Source organism: Peromyscus californicus, unplaced genomic scaffold (genome assembly GCF_007827085.1).
Source record: "Peromyscus californicus insignis strain IS unplaced genomic scaffold, ASM782708v3 Scaffold_13__1_contigs__length_99412109, whole genome shotgun sequence".
NCBI lineage: Eukaryota > Metazoa > Chordata > Mammalia > Rodentia > Cricetidae > Peromyscus > Peromyscus californicus.
Window position 1 is genome coordinate 67,985,899 of NW_026294424.1, and position 15,621 is coordinate 68,001,519.

At 41.6% G+C, this 15,621-nt stretch overlaps 1 protein-coding gene across 1 annotated transcript in view; it reads right to left on the reverse strand.

Annotated features, from left to right (window-relative positions):
• Scfd2 (sec1 family domain containing 2) overlaps positions 1 to 15,621 on the reverse strand; it is a 323,332-nt gene that overhangs the window by 202,168 nt on the left and 105,543 nt on the right. The window contains exon 5 of the mRNA XM_052735152.1: positions 1,487 to 1,736. Coding sequence (XP_052591112.1) covers positions 1,487 to 1,736 — 250 coding nt within the window. The remainder of the gene's footprint in view (positions 1 to 1,486; positions 1,737 to 15,621) is intronic.

Below are 15,621 nucleotides of genomic sequence, written 5' to 3' on the forward strand. Positions count from 1 at the left end.
GTTAATATTGGTAAAAATGTATGCTTAATATTGTAAAAGAAAGGTTTAAGCAAAACTAAAAATTCCACAACTTATTATTTTTTAATTTTTAAATTATGAGCTAACAATTTTTTCCTATACAAACATGAATTCACAGAAGTGTTTTCAGAGCAAGAAAATGCAATATCCTGAGCAAGTGTAAAGAAACTAATAAAAAATGAACTGTGGGGTCAATGAATACCTTGAGTGAATATTAAGAGAATATTCCTAGAGCATTCATTATTTTAGTTCCAACAAGAAACTGTCAACATACAAACGTTATAAAGCCTACCCAAACAACTGTAATTAGAACATGCACACTAGCCTTGTTGTCTGTCTCGGGAATTGCTCATTTCAACATCATTTCCAATGAAATTCCCCTAGCATCCAAATTTACTTTAAATCAAAGCTCTGTTCTAAGCATTGTATAAACCATATTAAAACCATTCTAAGTCAATATTTATTTCCAGCCAAACAAACACACGTAATGGCAGATAGTGTTGTATTTAACGAAATGGCAACAAATTCCACAAGTTCTACTTGAATAGATTATAAACTGGCAAGCAGGTTCCATTTGAGGCAAGGAAATGCTTCCCGTCTGTGGAAACTGAATGAAGTTTCCATCTCATCAGGGATTTGCTCTCCATAACTGGCCACAGGAAAGGTCAGAAGTGAGCACAAAATAAAACACACATGCATGGGACACTAAGATCTCCAGCACCATGGCCTGGATCAGAGATGTCTCCATACTTCCCCCAATGAGGCCCACAGGGGTCTAGAGGATGCATAATCGGCCTCGCTTGAGCTTTTCTGAGCAGGGATGTCTACATACACATAAACACATACATACACACATGTGCAAATTAATGAAAGGAAACTTGGACTGCTTTAAAAGTATTCATGCTTTATGTATAGGCTTCAATAACTTCTAGGCATGACTTACACCACTGAAATTAGCTTTACACAAATATAAACTATTGAAAGAGTCAATACACTACATGTGGATGCTCTCATGAGTGATAACGCAGCTCTTACTGGAGGTGGACCATTACAGTCCCTGATAATTGTAGATTCTCCCCAAACTAGCACAGCCTACTTTACTGGGAGGCTAGGGTGTTATTTGGGATAGTACTAATTAATTAAAATTCAAATGAAGTATAGCAGTCTCAAAATAATATTAAACTCCTGAAAATGGTGATTTCTAATCCCAAGACACTGTAACACCTTACAAAGCAGTTTTTCTCTGAATATTGTGCTGTTTGACCAAGGCTTTGACACTAACAAACATGAATTCATAAGCACTTAGCAGACCATTCCACTACCACTACCAGAAAAGGAAACTACGGGAAAGACAGCTTGACCCTGCAGGTGGCTGGAGACAGTGGTCCCCTCCTCCTGTGAGTCCTTACCCAGAAGCCTGCCTTCTGTAGTCACAGGATATGTGTTCTGTATGGTGCTCCCCACTCACCTGTGATTTTCTGTAGCAAAGGCGACAACTCCGACTCCTCGGAGAGGACACGGGCCAAGGCCTTCTTCACCCTTTCTTCAGCTTCACTCAGGTCTTTGTCCATCGTGAACTCTCCGGTGACAGAGTAAATGTATATGAGGAGGATTAGCAGTTCCTCGGGGCCGTAGTCATCGCTGGTTCTCTGGCTTGGGGACTTGATCATAGGGAGCAGCTGATTTAGCACAACAGTCATGGTTGAATCCCCAAGGCTCTGAAACAGCAGCAAGGACAGGAAGATATGTCAGCCTTCCACAAAGACAGAACTTGGTTCCAACTGGTTCAAAGATGGTTGCAAAATCTGTATGGTACTTGTTGGCCACACTGTCTTTCATGTCTGTGTTTATTAATCCTGGCTAGAACACTGCAAGAGTCTGGCATTAGAACTTTTATTCTGAAAAACCTGTTTGATAAAATGGCAAGTGAAGTCACAGGCCCTTTAATAATGATCTTAGTGTACCTTGAGCAAATAAGATGGTGATTTTTTAGAAATAAAATGTAAGTGGTTCAACAGGCAGGGCGTGGAGCTCAGTGGCAGAATGCTTACTTAGCACACACAGGCCCCAGGTTTGAGCCCCAGCTCTGTGAGAAAATGTCAGCACTTTGAAAACTTGAAATCTAAATGAAAATGTAAAGTAATACAATTTGCAAAACAAACCTGGCAGATTATCTATTCAAAGGAATGCTGATGCTCCTTTAGCAGAATCTATATATTCAAGGAGTGCTAATGCTCCTTTAATGGCAGCTACATATTTAAATGAGTGCTGATGCTCCTTTAAAGGAATCACTGTCTTACAGGATATCCTTTCTGATATCTTCTATGTTGGCAAACATTGGTAAGAATATTTATAGCAACCAGAGACCATTTCCTGCTAAATCTGACAAATAGAATAATGGCTCAAACTGGGCAATTTCACTGAGGATGGGTTCAAGATTTCTTTTGGTGAATTTGAAGGTAATTTACCATAACTTCTCTTGTTTGTTTATTTATTATGTATACAGTACTCTGCATATATACCTGCAGGCCAGAAGAGGGCACCAGATGTCATTATAGATGGTTGTGAGCTACCATGTGGTTGCTGGGAATTGAGCTCAGGACCTCTGGAAGAAGGTCTTAACTGCTCTTAACTGCTAAGCCATCTCTCCAGCCCTCACCATAACTTCTGAATATATATTTTTAAATTTTCTTCACTTATTTTTATGTGTATGGTGTTTTACTACATGTGTGTGCACTATGTGCATGCTGTGCCCACAGAGGCCAGAAGAGGGCATCTGATCCCCAGGGACTGGAGTGATAGAAAGCTGTGAGCTTCCATGTGGGTGCTGGGAATCAAACTGAGGTCCTCTGGAAGAGTGGCAGTGCTCTAACCACTGAGCTATCTCTCCAATCTACCACCTCAATTTTAAAAAAATTGGTTTTAGTTCTTGTACCAACTTCTTAAATGACACTAAGAAAATACTTTCAGGATTCTTTACATGTGGTAAGAGTATTGCATTGCTGGGGTTACTGTGTCAAGGAACTACACATATCTTCAGCACGGATCTTGAAGCTTTGGGTAAATAGGTACTAATTTTTATATTCACATTAAAGGTCAGGTTATCAGAGCTTGAAACCTCCGTCATTCATTTATAAGTGCCCTGAACACCTACTATGTTGCATTATTCTAGTCCTGAGAAACAGAGCAGACACATTCTCTACGCTCATAGTTTTTATCAAAGGGGAAAACACGATTGAAAAACTGAGAAAGTAAATGCTGTGGTGCAGAATACGATGGTGAGTTCTACAGAGGAAAAGGGAGCAGGAAAGGGGGATGGAGAGACTGGACTTCAGGATCTTATCACTCTTCACATGGTAGACGCCATAGCAAGAGGACATGGGAACAGAGAACCCCTGCAGAGATGCTTTCTTTAAGCAGATAGATGCAAACAGTTGAAGGAATTGCAAGAAAAGGGCCACCCCAAAAGAGCTCTTCTGGCCACTTCCGCTCAAATTCAGACAGATATGTCAAGGTAAGATTCAGAATTTTATTTTGTACATCCAGAGACAGCTTTTACCATTTATTTCTAATATAATTATATGTTTATGGCATATTATGCAAAAATAAAGTGCTAAGTCTTTGGATTGGGTAAGATAAGAATGGAAAGGACAGAGATTTAACTAACACATGGCAACAAGATATGGTTTACCAAGTAAAAGTATATTCACCCTTCACAGCACCAGGGGCAGAAAGGTCTGCAGGACCCCTAGGGCTGGTGTACAGCTCAGGGTGGAGCCCCCCAGGGTGCCCTGCTGCCAGGTGCCCCATCACTTAAGGAAAGGAGCCATGTGGTTGGCCGGTCCAGAGAGGGTCCCAGAGGCTGCAGCTTGTCTCCTTGTTTCTCGCTCCACAGCCGGCCAGCTTCTTCATGGATGAGAAGAAGCAGATTCCTGCACTGCCCCCCATCCCATCTCCTAACAGTCAGGTGGAATACAATGGGTCTACCCTGCAGGAGCCCTGCACCCGCAGAGAAGAAAGCCTTGCAGAGGATGGGTCTGAAGGGTGAGTCAGGGCAGGGGACTCATCTGTAAAGATGTACTTGCTAGCATCTGCCCCTCAGGCCTGAATTTTCAACTCTCTGGTCTATGATATACACTAGAGAGAAAAATCCCTCAGTAGAGACACAAGCATGACTTCCATTGTTCACACCAGCATAATGACATTCAAAATATGCTTCAAGCATCCCAAGAAGGCAATAGTTAGTTGGTTTGATACAAAGCCAAAAGCAGTGGGCAGTTATAAAGATGTGAGAATTATGGGAAAATAAAAATGCCCCATTTTGAAAGCCTAATTCCAATTCTGACTGTTCTATTATGCAGTTCCTTAACATAGGATCTCTCAGTGTCTAAACGATATGATCTGATTAGAGCAGTGATTCTCAACTTGTGGGTCATGACACCCTTGGCAAACCTCTATCTCTAAAAATATTTACATTATGATTCATCATAGTAACAAAAGTACATTTATGAAGTAGCAACAAAAAAATTTATGATTGGGGTCAGCACAACATGAGGAACTGTGTTAAAGGGTCATAGTACTAGGAAGGTTGAGAACCACTGGCCTAGAGGATGGCAGAGCAGGAAGGCACATTATTCCAGGCTCTCCAATTACTTTACTACAGACAGCAGAAGGCAGTAAGTCATATTCTTACTGCTACCTACTCAGTAAAATATAGACTGCCCCCCAAGAAGAAAAAAAGTAGCTTTACCACAGACAGGCAGAGAAGTTCAGAAATAACATGAGAGTGTGTGTGAAGTAGGTGGGCTGATGTAGTTCAGCTCTGTTCCGTGGGGTGACCTAAGAACTACGACACCTCAGTGGCAATGGACACACACAGATCTAGTCTCTGCTGGTTTGTTTTGGTAAAAGAAACCAGTAATCTCCAAAGAGGTGAACAACACCAAGGCTATAGGAGGAAAATACAGGATGAGCCTGGAAGATCTTAGAGCCCCCCACACCCCACACACAAAGAGATTAGGAATGTGTCAAAAGGACCCACGAGCCAATTGCAAGACTTCCCAGATGACCACCATCGGGATAATTTTAAAAACAACATAAATTAGCATTTTAATATAACCTAAAGTACACAAAAACATCCATCTGTTCATGTTGTCATAACTGTGGCTGAACTAGGGCTAGAAGACAGCTCAGTCAATACAAGAGCCCAAGTTCAATCCCTAGAACCTGTTTAAAGAGGGAAGTAGATTCCCTGAAGTTAGAGGTGACTGAGCCACCTGACCTAGGTGCTAGCAACAGAACTTAAGTCCTCCAGAAAAGCAGCCATTGACCACCGACCATCTTTGCTAGCTTGTTGGCCAGTTTTTGATTCCTGCTTCTCCTCAGAGGAAGAAAGATCAGAGACTCCCCAGATTGAAGCCTTCTTAAAGCAAAAGAAATAACTTCAACAGGAGTAACAGGAATGTGTGAATAATGTAGCATTTGAAAGGATCTGTGCCATAGGCTGTATGACCTTAGAGAGACCGTCTAATATTCCACATCTCAACTTCCCTATTTAGGAAATAAAAATGCCTGACTATTAGGTGGCCCCATTACACAGGCATGCATTTATATAACACTGGCACAAATTGCTTCAACCACTCTGCTTCAAAAATGAAGTAACCCCCCACAACAGGGTAGTCTTTATATAGACTCAAACATAACTCTGTTTTCTGAGGGCTAACTTTGCAGAACACATTTGATATCATTTAGGAATATACAATAACGGCCATCCTTCACTAGGTTGTTCTGTGAACTTAATAACAAAAACGAGTCACACAGCAGTGCCTGGCATGTGGCATCTTATTCCGTTACCACCACCCAGGGCCCTATGATCTTCTTTTCTACTCAGAAGGACTAGTTAAGAAAGCTGGGATGGGAATGGCACATGTTCCAGGAAAGGACATTGGCAGTCTCAGAGGCAAGAGGGACAGTCTACAAACATGGAGTATAAAGATTCTATCATGGGACTTCACTTCAACAGCCAGTGAAAGGCCAAAGAAAATCAAATGTTACAAAATGCTGCTATTGAAAGCGATGAGCACAGCAAATCACAGCCGAGGTAGAGGGCTTTAAAAAATGGCTTCTTTGTAAAGCAACTGGGATTAAGTTTCCCATTCACCTTTGCATGAGCAGACCTACTAGTAGGAGGTAGAGGACCTGAGCTGTGGCTAGGGTGACAAAGCACCTTGTTATTTCTGTAGTCTGGGCTCTTGTTTTTCTTGAATCAGTCCCCAGCAACTCCATACAAAGGCCCTCTTTAAAAGGCATGCCCTTAGAAAAGCTGACTGTGAAGTCAAGAGCTGGCCTCTGCTCTGGCATGAGGACCATATTCCATATGGCAGCAGGCTGGTCCAGGCTGGCCCCACACCTGCTCATCGGAGAGCAGAACCTGCAGACGCTCAGTGGAACTGTCAGCCACTGGCAGAGGACTCCTCTCAGCAATCCTCAGTCAGTGTGTGCAGGCTGGTGAGATATTACAGTGGGCGGCTTTGAAAAGGGCCCAAATACCTTCTGTCGCCAAACAGTACCGGCCAGAATTAAAACCAATCTGTCATTTTGGACAATTTTGAAAGAATCTGAATTTCCTTTTGTACAATTCAGGCAGAATGTAAAAATGTAAAATAATTCACTGATATGCCCAAATAGCAACACATTGTGCACACAGATACAAACATAAATAAGTACATCATTTAACTAATTGTAAAAGTAATTTTACAACGAAGAACAAAGTGAGACACAGGCTACAAGGGACTCAGAGATGAGTGAAAGGAGGAATAAACAGCCGCGTCATAAGAAAGTTCTCAATAGAGGTATCTACATTTGCTTTGGAAACACCCAAATCCTGAGAGAGGCACATGCCAACTGGGTTTTAAAGAGCCCGCATCCAATATGAGGGAGGAACAAAGCTCTAAGAAATGAATTATAGGGTAGGATCCTTCCTTCAATAAATATTTCATGTACATCTACCAAGAACGTAGGCTAGGCAGAATAATGCCCCCCTTCCTGGAGTCAGTGACTACGTTATCACACGAGGGCAGACTTTGCAGATGTGACGAAGACTGTGTGGTAGTCACTTCCATCACTGCAATCAAAAGGCCGTCCAGAAAGGGCAACTTCCTGGAGTCAGTGACTACGTTACCACACAGGGTAAGACTTTGCAGATATGATGAATGATGAAGACTGTGTGGTAGTCACTTCCATCACTGCAAAGGCCGTCCAGAAACGGCACAAAAGAGGACAGTTACTACAGCTGATAGTTGCAGAGAGGTTTCCATGTTTGGTGTGTGAGAAATCGTGAGAGCAGGAGCAGCTCAGTCCCTGGCAGCGGCCTGACGCAAAGGCTGTTCACATCATGGCAGACAGAAAGGAGGAACTTGGGCTGGACTAGGGGCAGGTATAACCTGTTCCTAGTGACCTACTTCTGCTAACACTAGCTGCACTGCCTTCAAATAGTGCCATGAGCTGATGATCCAGATCTGAAGCAGGAGTCTGTTGGGAACATTCCAGTCAAACCATAAACTATTATGCCTGGTTCAAAAAAGAAATGGGCTTCCCAAAGAAACATTTTCCAAGGTCCAGATGCACAAGCACTCAGCAGCCTGGGGCTTTCAATATGTGAGGTCTTGCCCTTAAGAAACATTCCGTATTTCCCCAGTGCAAAATATGCACTTCTCTCTAATGCAGTAAAGCCTCACAGTTATAGCTGCATTACCTGTGCCCACAACTGTAATTATACTTATGTTCTTTTGCTTGCCAGGTGCCATGTTTTTAAAATCGTTCTGTTCTGTTTTTGGTTCGGATTCTCACTATAAACCAGGCAAAAAGTAGCAAACAATAACCATGCCACAGCATGAATATTATGCTTTGAAATCTTTATCTCCCAAATAAATTAGTCCATTATTTCTTCAATGTGTTCATACTCAAATTTTCAGGACATAGCAAAATATAGCCAGATTATTTGCCAGAAGGCCTAAATCCAAATAGGGTCCACATTCCCATCTGAAACTTCATGAGCAATCTTTACCTTCTGCATTTCTATTGGTAGTCTGGTCTTCTGGGTGCCCATCAGAACACCCCACTAAGAAAAGCTTCCAGGGACTAGAGAGATGACTCTGTGGTTTAAGAGCACTTGCTGCTTTTCCACAGAACCTGAAATTGGTTCCCAGCACCCAAATCAGATGGCTCACAACCACTTGTAACTAGTGTTCTAAGGAATGCAGTATCATCTCAGGGCTTCCTCAGGTTCTGACACATGAGCACACACTCATACATATATACAACTCTCTCTCTCTCTCTCTCTCTCTCTCTCTCTCTCTCTCTCTCTCTCTCTCTCTCTCTCACACACACACACACACACACACACACACACACACACAAATCTCACCAAAAGAAAATAGAAAAGTTTACAGCATCTTGGAGTTTCTCTAGCCTATATCTACAAATTCCTCCACACTTCTGAAAACCAGGTAAAATGCCTAACTAGAACTACATGGTCAGGTTTTATCATAGCAGCAACCCTACAGGAGGAGCTTCTGTTATAGGCTAGTCACACTAAGCAGACAGGAAGCTGCAAAGGCAGGTTGGAACCCATGGTAGTTATAACCTTTAGAGTCCCACCCCTAGTGTCTTCTTCCAACCAGGCTCTATGTCCTAAAGATTCCACAATTTTCAAACAGCACCACAAGCTGAGGCCTCATCATGAAAAACAAGAGCCTGTGCGGGCATTATAAGGTCAAGTTCTAACACTACAGATCTTGAGATGTGGCAAGACCCTACATTATTTGAGTAGGTCCAACCTAATCACAGGACTTCTTAAAGGTGGGGGCTTTTCCCAGCTATGGCCAGAGAGGAGATGATTCACAGATGCAATAATATTGTCCCTGAAGATTGAGGAGAGAATTCATAAGCCAAGAATACAGAGGCCCACGGGAACTGGGAAGGACAAGGAAACAACCTCTGGAGAGGAATACATCCTGATAACATTTCATGCTAATTCAATAAGATCTCCAGAATTACAAATTAATAAATGTGTGTTTTGAAGTTTGATGTCCTTTGCTACAGCAGCAATAAGAAATTAATGTAAGAGGGGCTGGAGAGATGGCTCAGAGGTTAAGAACACTGGCTGTTCTTCCAGAGGTCCTGAGTTCAATTCCCAGCACCCATATGGTGGCTCACAACCATCTGTAATGAGATCTGGCTCCCTCTTCTGACCTGCAGGGATACATGCAAACAGAACACTGTATACATAATAAATAAATAAATCTTTAAAAAAAGAAATTAATGTAAGAGGTCTGTGAGGTAGAAAATGAGAAGCTCCATATTAGAGCATATAGCTCTCACTGAGAGACTTGCTTGTGACAGGGTGTGATAGTTTAAATGTTGGTCTTCTCTAAATCTCATGCCAGAACTTAATTGCCAGTATATTAGTGCTAGGGGCGAGGTCTTTAAGAGGTTGTGTTGTAAGACTAGCCCCCTCAGGAGTGAGACTAATGCCATTATAAAAGGCTCACACCTGGCTCTTGCAAGGTCCATCACAGCATGATGCAACAAAAAGGCCCTTCACAGATGCTAATACCTGGTACCAGACTTTGCAGGCTCCATAACTTTGAACCTGTACCAAATTCTACTCATTATCTTACCCAAGGCTAATTATTCCATTGTATTAGCACAAAATGAACTAAAACATAGGAATCAATAAAACAATTGTCAAATGATTAGATGGATAAGCAAGAGCCAGCATGAATAGATATCTCAGTGGTATTCATTTCATCTCTGTCCTTAGGGAACAGTGAGAGTCTTCAGGGAAATGATAGAAAGGAAAGGTATAGAGTGACCAGAATTCAAACTCATGTAATTTGTCTGTTACTAGTCAGCCCTGAATCATGACATCTGAGAAGCCAACACTCATCAGGTACATGATTATACAGGCTTTCTAAGTGGGATCCAGAGACTCCTGAGGTCCCAGAGTCTCTTTCAAGAGGACCAGGAATTCAAACACACTTTTAGAATAATACCAAGGCATTCCTTGCCTTATTTGAGTACACAATGGCACTAACAACATAAATGTACGGTGAGTTAAAATTGATGAACTTGGACTGGGTAATAAACACCTGTAATCTTAGTCCTTGAAAGACTCAAGCAGGAAGTGGGGGAGTGGAGGAGAAGGAAGAGAGACTTCAAGCATATTTTTAACAGTGTATATGACAAAACGAAAACAGTGCACAAGCCAGCCCTTCTGTACAATGACTTTTCTCTAGGCAAAGCGTTTTGCAAAGGATGAAGTGGGAACTGAACTAATCACTGGTCTTATGCAATACCGTTGTTCTTGGAATAATGACAGAGATGGCACTTACTAAGACCTCCTCCCTCCTTCAATAAAAGGCATTCGGCATTAAAAAAAAAAAGCTAAATTACAACGCAGTAACCAGACTTCATGGGAGAATCCATGCCACCCAGCCAGACCTCCTCCAAGGATATAGAAAGCATTCAACATTATGTAAAACCCTGTAACAATGCAGGACTTTTTTCTTTTGTTCTTTCTCTGTTGTAGAATACTATTTTAAGGTGTGTTCTTTTGTTTATGTTGCATTTGTTTAACTCTGTGAAGCTGTGATACTGTGTCTGTCTAAAATACCTGATGGTCTAATAAAGAACTGAATGGCCAAAAAAAGAAAAAAAGAAAAAAGAAAAAAAATAATGTCTTTGGTTAGTATTTTGCTTTGTAAACTTTGAATAAAAATATTACCTAGTAACACATACACACACACACACACACACACACACACACACACACACAAAAAAAAAAAAAGACTGGGGCATTTGGCAAACAACTGATCAAGTGAAGTGCTGGGTACGGTGGCAGATGCCTATAATGCCAGTTCCTATGAAGCTGAGGCAGGAGTAATGCAAATCTAAAACTGGCCTACAACACACAGCAAGTACAAGACCAGTGTGGGCTCCAGCAAGACCTTGAATCAAGGGGAAAACAACAACAAAAGGAAAACAACTGATAAAGCTCTTAGCTTCCAAGGGAACTTCCAATTTTGGAAACCATCTACCTGCTATTGCCAGATTCTCTATTCTTACAGATTTTTCTGATCAGTCAGTGGTGACATTAAAATGTGAATTTTGTTTTTCAAAACTGCACAATAAAATGTATGAACATTTGTAAGGTCTATAACTGTTAGGGAACCAAAGCTTCTAAAATCAGGCATAGGAGTAAAAAAAAAAAAAGTCCATCCAAATAAAGGCCAGTGGCTTTATTTTTGTTTTGTTTTCAAGACAGGGTTTCTCTGTGTAGCTTTGCGCCTTTCCTGGATCTCGCTCTATAGACCAGGCTGGCCTCGAACTCACAAAGATCCACCTGGCTCTGCCTCCCAAGTGCTGGGATTAAAGGCATGCGCCACCACTGTCTGGCTATTTTATTTTTTAAAAAAGACTTTTATCTAATTTTATTTTCTGTGCATTGGTGTTTTGCCTGTATTCATGTCTGTGTGAGGGTGTTGGTAACCCCTAGAACTATAGTTACAGACAGTTGTGAGCTGCCATATTGGTGCTGGGAATTGAACCCAGATCCTCTGGAAGAGCAGCCAGTGCTCTTAACTGCTGATCTCATTGATATGTTTTCCAATTCTACATTACAACTTCAAGAAGTCAGTACTTGCAGAGTTTAAATATGGTATCAAAAATAATATCCACAAACATCTGGAAGAGCTGTCTAACATTCCTTTTCCAGGTAAGGACTCTGTTCTTACACTCTCTCCAGAGTGGCATCTGGCAGCCTGTAAACGGGGACAAATGAGTGTCTGGCTGGTTTCGATCAGCAGAGACTTAAAATTTGAAAACATAACACAAACCAATGACATTCTCACTTATTGTTTGTTGTTGTTGTTGTTGTTTTTAAAAAATAGTTACTGCTGTCCTGGGACTAACTGTGTAGACCAGATTGGCCTCGAATTTAAAGAGATCCACCTGCCTCTGCTTGCCAAGTGCTGGGATTAAAGGCGTGCACCACAATGGGTGGTTGGACTTATAATTTTAAAGTAACAAATGGAAATTTTTAAATTTTCTGTTTTAACAACCAACACAGTCAATATTATATGTAATAATTTGAGTAACACTCTAAAGAAAATTCATCTTTTCTATTCTTTTTCCCTTTCTCATAACTTAAATGGTAAGCCAGCTGTCGCCATGTTCTTAGAGAAGAGGGCCAAGCAATAAGATAAAAAGAAAATGGATTTCCTGGGTCAGAGTTTCTCAAATGCAACATGTATATAAACAACCTGGGCCTCCTGCTAAATTCGTCCGGGCTGAGACGGAGCCTGGTGAGGCTGTCTCTCTAACAAGTTTCCAGGTTGATTTCAATGTCATTTGTTCATCCATGGATCCCATTAGTTGGGTGGCATCTATAATGGGCCACTCGACTCTTTCTAGAATACAGCACAAAAGTGAAATAAAAAATCCTGCTCAAGTCACTGTGTGGCGTCTTTTAGTTCAGTACTCTCCCACTGACTGCTAACTATTAAAATTGACAGAGGTATCAGCTCTATATTGACAAATGCATCAGCTCTACTCTAATTCCCACTCCCTCCCTCTCCCTCCACTCTGCTGTAAACCCAGCCAACAGCCTACTGGACACGTAACCAGCAAATTTAATTCAACAGATCTACAGCTAAACTCTTTCCCTCACACACTGTGGTATAACCTTCTGAACCATTTCCATTGGCCCCTGTGTCTGCACATGCTCATCTCTATATACACAATGTGCTTCTCCTTTTCCTCATTTGCTCTCAAGCTCCAGCTCAAGCACTATCAGCTCTAACCTTTCTCTGGTTTTGAGTTAAACACGCCTTCCGACCTGCTCTTGGGGTTCTGTCCCTAAGCTGCTGTGTGGTGCCATCATCCTCCCAAGTTAAAACTTCAGCCTGTACTGGAATTCTCCCTTGTCCCTGCCACATCAAACCAGTCAGTGAGTGCTGATGAGTTTATGTCTGCGGCCTGGCTCCTCTGTTCCTTCGCCTGCTGCCCACGTTGCAACTGTCATTCCTCCCAGCCATGAGCTAACTCATTCTATAATAAAAACACGGAGTTCTCAGACTTATTTAATGGCATGCATGCCTTTTACCTTCTTGGCCCTAATTAACTGTTCAGCCCATCCATCATGAATCTTTTCCTCACAGATTGTGGTTTAACCTTCTCACCCACTTCCACTTGCCTCTCTGTGTTTACACAAGCTTATCTCTTTGTATAGAACGTACTTTTCCTTTTTCTTCAGTTGGTCTCAAGCTTCAACTCAAATATTATGTTTCATAACCTCTGGTCTTGAGTTAAATGTGTTCAGTTTATGATCCTAGAGACGCTTTTAGGTCTTCTTAGGTCCTTTTACCCTGAACTTCATTACCCATCTCCAGTAGCCTTCTAAGAGAAAAAAAAAAAAAAACATAAAATAAGCATACAAATGTAGACTATTTCAGTCCTCCTAATTGCCCTAAATCATAGGTAGTACTATTTCAGAAGATCCAGGATGTCAGGTATGAGCTGGTTTGTGTGTATGGCAGATGCATGTGCATATACTTGTATGTGTGCACATCTGTGTGCCAGTGCATGTGGACTTGGAGGCAAGAAGTGGCCGTTGTCTTCCTCAATCATTCTCTGACCACCCCACCCCCCTGCTTTTCTTTTCCTTCTTTCTTTTTAAAAAAAAAAACACAAAAAAAAAAAACAGGGTCTCTCACTTAACTTGGACCTTGCTGACTGGCCAGATTGATTGACTAGCAAATCTCTAGGGATGCAAGTATTTCTGCCTCTCCCATGGTGGAATTAGAAGGAAGGCCAGCTTTTCACATGGGTCATAGGGCTCCAAACTCAGATCCTCATGCTTGTGCAGCAAGTACTTTACCAACCAGGCCATCCTCTCAACCCTGAACTGGGATCTAGCCTACCACTGTCTGGCCCACATTTCTTCTCCAGTGTTCTCCAGTCACAGAGAGAGCAAAGTTTGTGAGAAAAGAGAATCTAGACCCTTGGGAAAGGGAAGGTTGCTCCAATGATTTGAGCTAAAACAAACAGTCAAAGGAGACCGACTCATGAGACAATAGATGAATGATAAAGTTAAGGGCAGCAGGAGATGAATATAAGCTGGCAGAGGTGAGACATTGACCTATGATTCCCTAGAGCCCCTTGGCAAGGCACATGACTAACTGTAGAACCTTAATCAAGGTGGTTCTGGATTTAAACATTAAAGTGGACTGTGACTATGCCATGTTTACCTCACTCCCTAGCCCTAGTTACAAGCAGCTAGAGTCATTCAAAAGCCCCTCAGACCGAAGATAGATCTGGTTCTGAGTTCTATCATATAACAACATACAACTTGTGCTTTATAAACAGCACAGAGTTCAACATGTCAAGTCAGCAAGATAATTCAATATGGAAAGACACTTGCTACCAAGCCTGATGGTTCAAATTTGATCCCTTGAACCCACATGGTGAAAAGAGATAACCTATTCCCACAAGTTGTGCTCTGACCTCTACAAGTGTGCCATGGTACATGCTCTATCTCTTCCTCCCTTTCCCTCCTGAACCCCTCTCTCTCATACACACACAATGAATAAACAAAATGAAATAAATAAATAAGTGTTCACTGTGTGCTTATCAGTATGTGAAAAAGAATGTGATGCACTGAAGAGATATGCACAAAAAGGATATGCACAAAAACTGAAGTCAGAAAACAGGATAGCAATGATCTCTAAAAGCAGCTCATTTCAACTACGACTATGACAGGAGCCTAAAATGGGAAGAAGCAGGATGAGTGTTTGTGGGAAGGACACAAGGAAAAGTGACTGCTAGACCTTGCCAAGCCAGGACAGGACAGTCTTTCAAATTTTCTTGTTTCTGAAAATGCTCTGTCAGATATTCTACGCCTATAGCCAAAGTTAGATGCCCCAATACTGCAGAGAAACATTGGGTGACTGTCCAGGCAGCCAGCTGTTTCTGTCATTTCATGCATTTTTAGGAAGCTGCTTGCTTGCACTTCCTGCTTGCTCAGGTAATATTATTTTCCTCCTCAGGTCTTAGATGGGGCTGAAGACTAGACAGTGACAGTTACTATCCTCTCCTATCTTAGCTAAGGTCATATTATGTACAAGACTTAGACTCTTCGGGATAGGACAGCTATTGGATTAATCTCTGTAACTTGCCAATTACCTATAGTCTGGACATTTAGAACGTGTTTCTTGCTTGATGTTGTTCTTGTAGATTGTAGTTCCTTTTTTATGTTATTACCTTTTTCTTTCTTCTGAATAATACTTGATAATTGTTCCTATTGTGTATAGTTTTGTATAGGATTAGAACCTTCTTATTTAGACAAAAAAGGGGAAGTGTTGTGGAAATTCGATCCATTCAGTCAATGGCTTTGGGGTAACAGGCCTTAGGGTGTGATCTTGTCTGCATACATGACTGCTGAAGAGCTGAGGGAGAGGAGTCAAGTGCTCTCTTTTGGGTGGTTGGATCAGGAGCAAGCAACAGCTTGTGGTTAGTTCTCATCACTCTTGGGCAGAACATCAG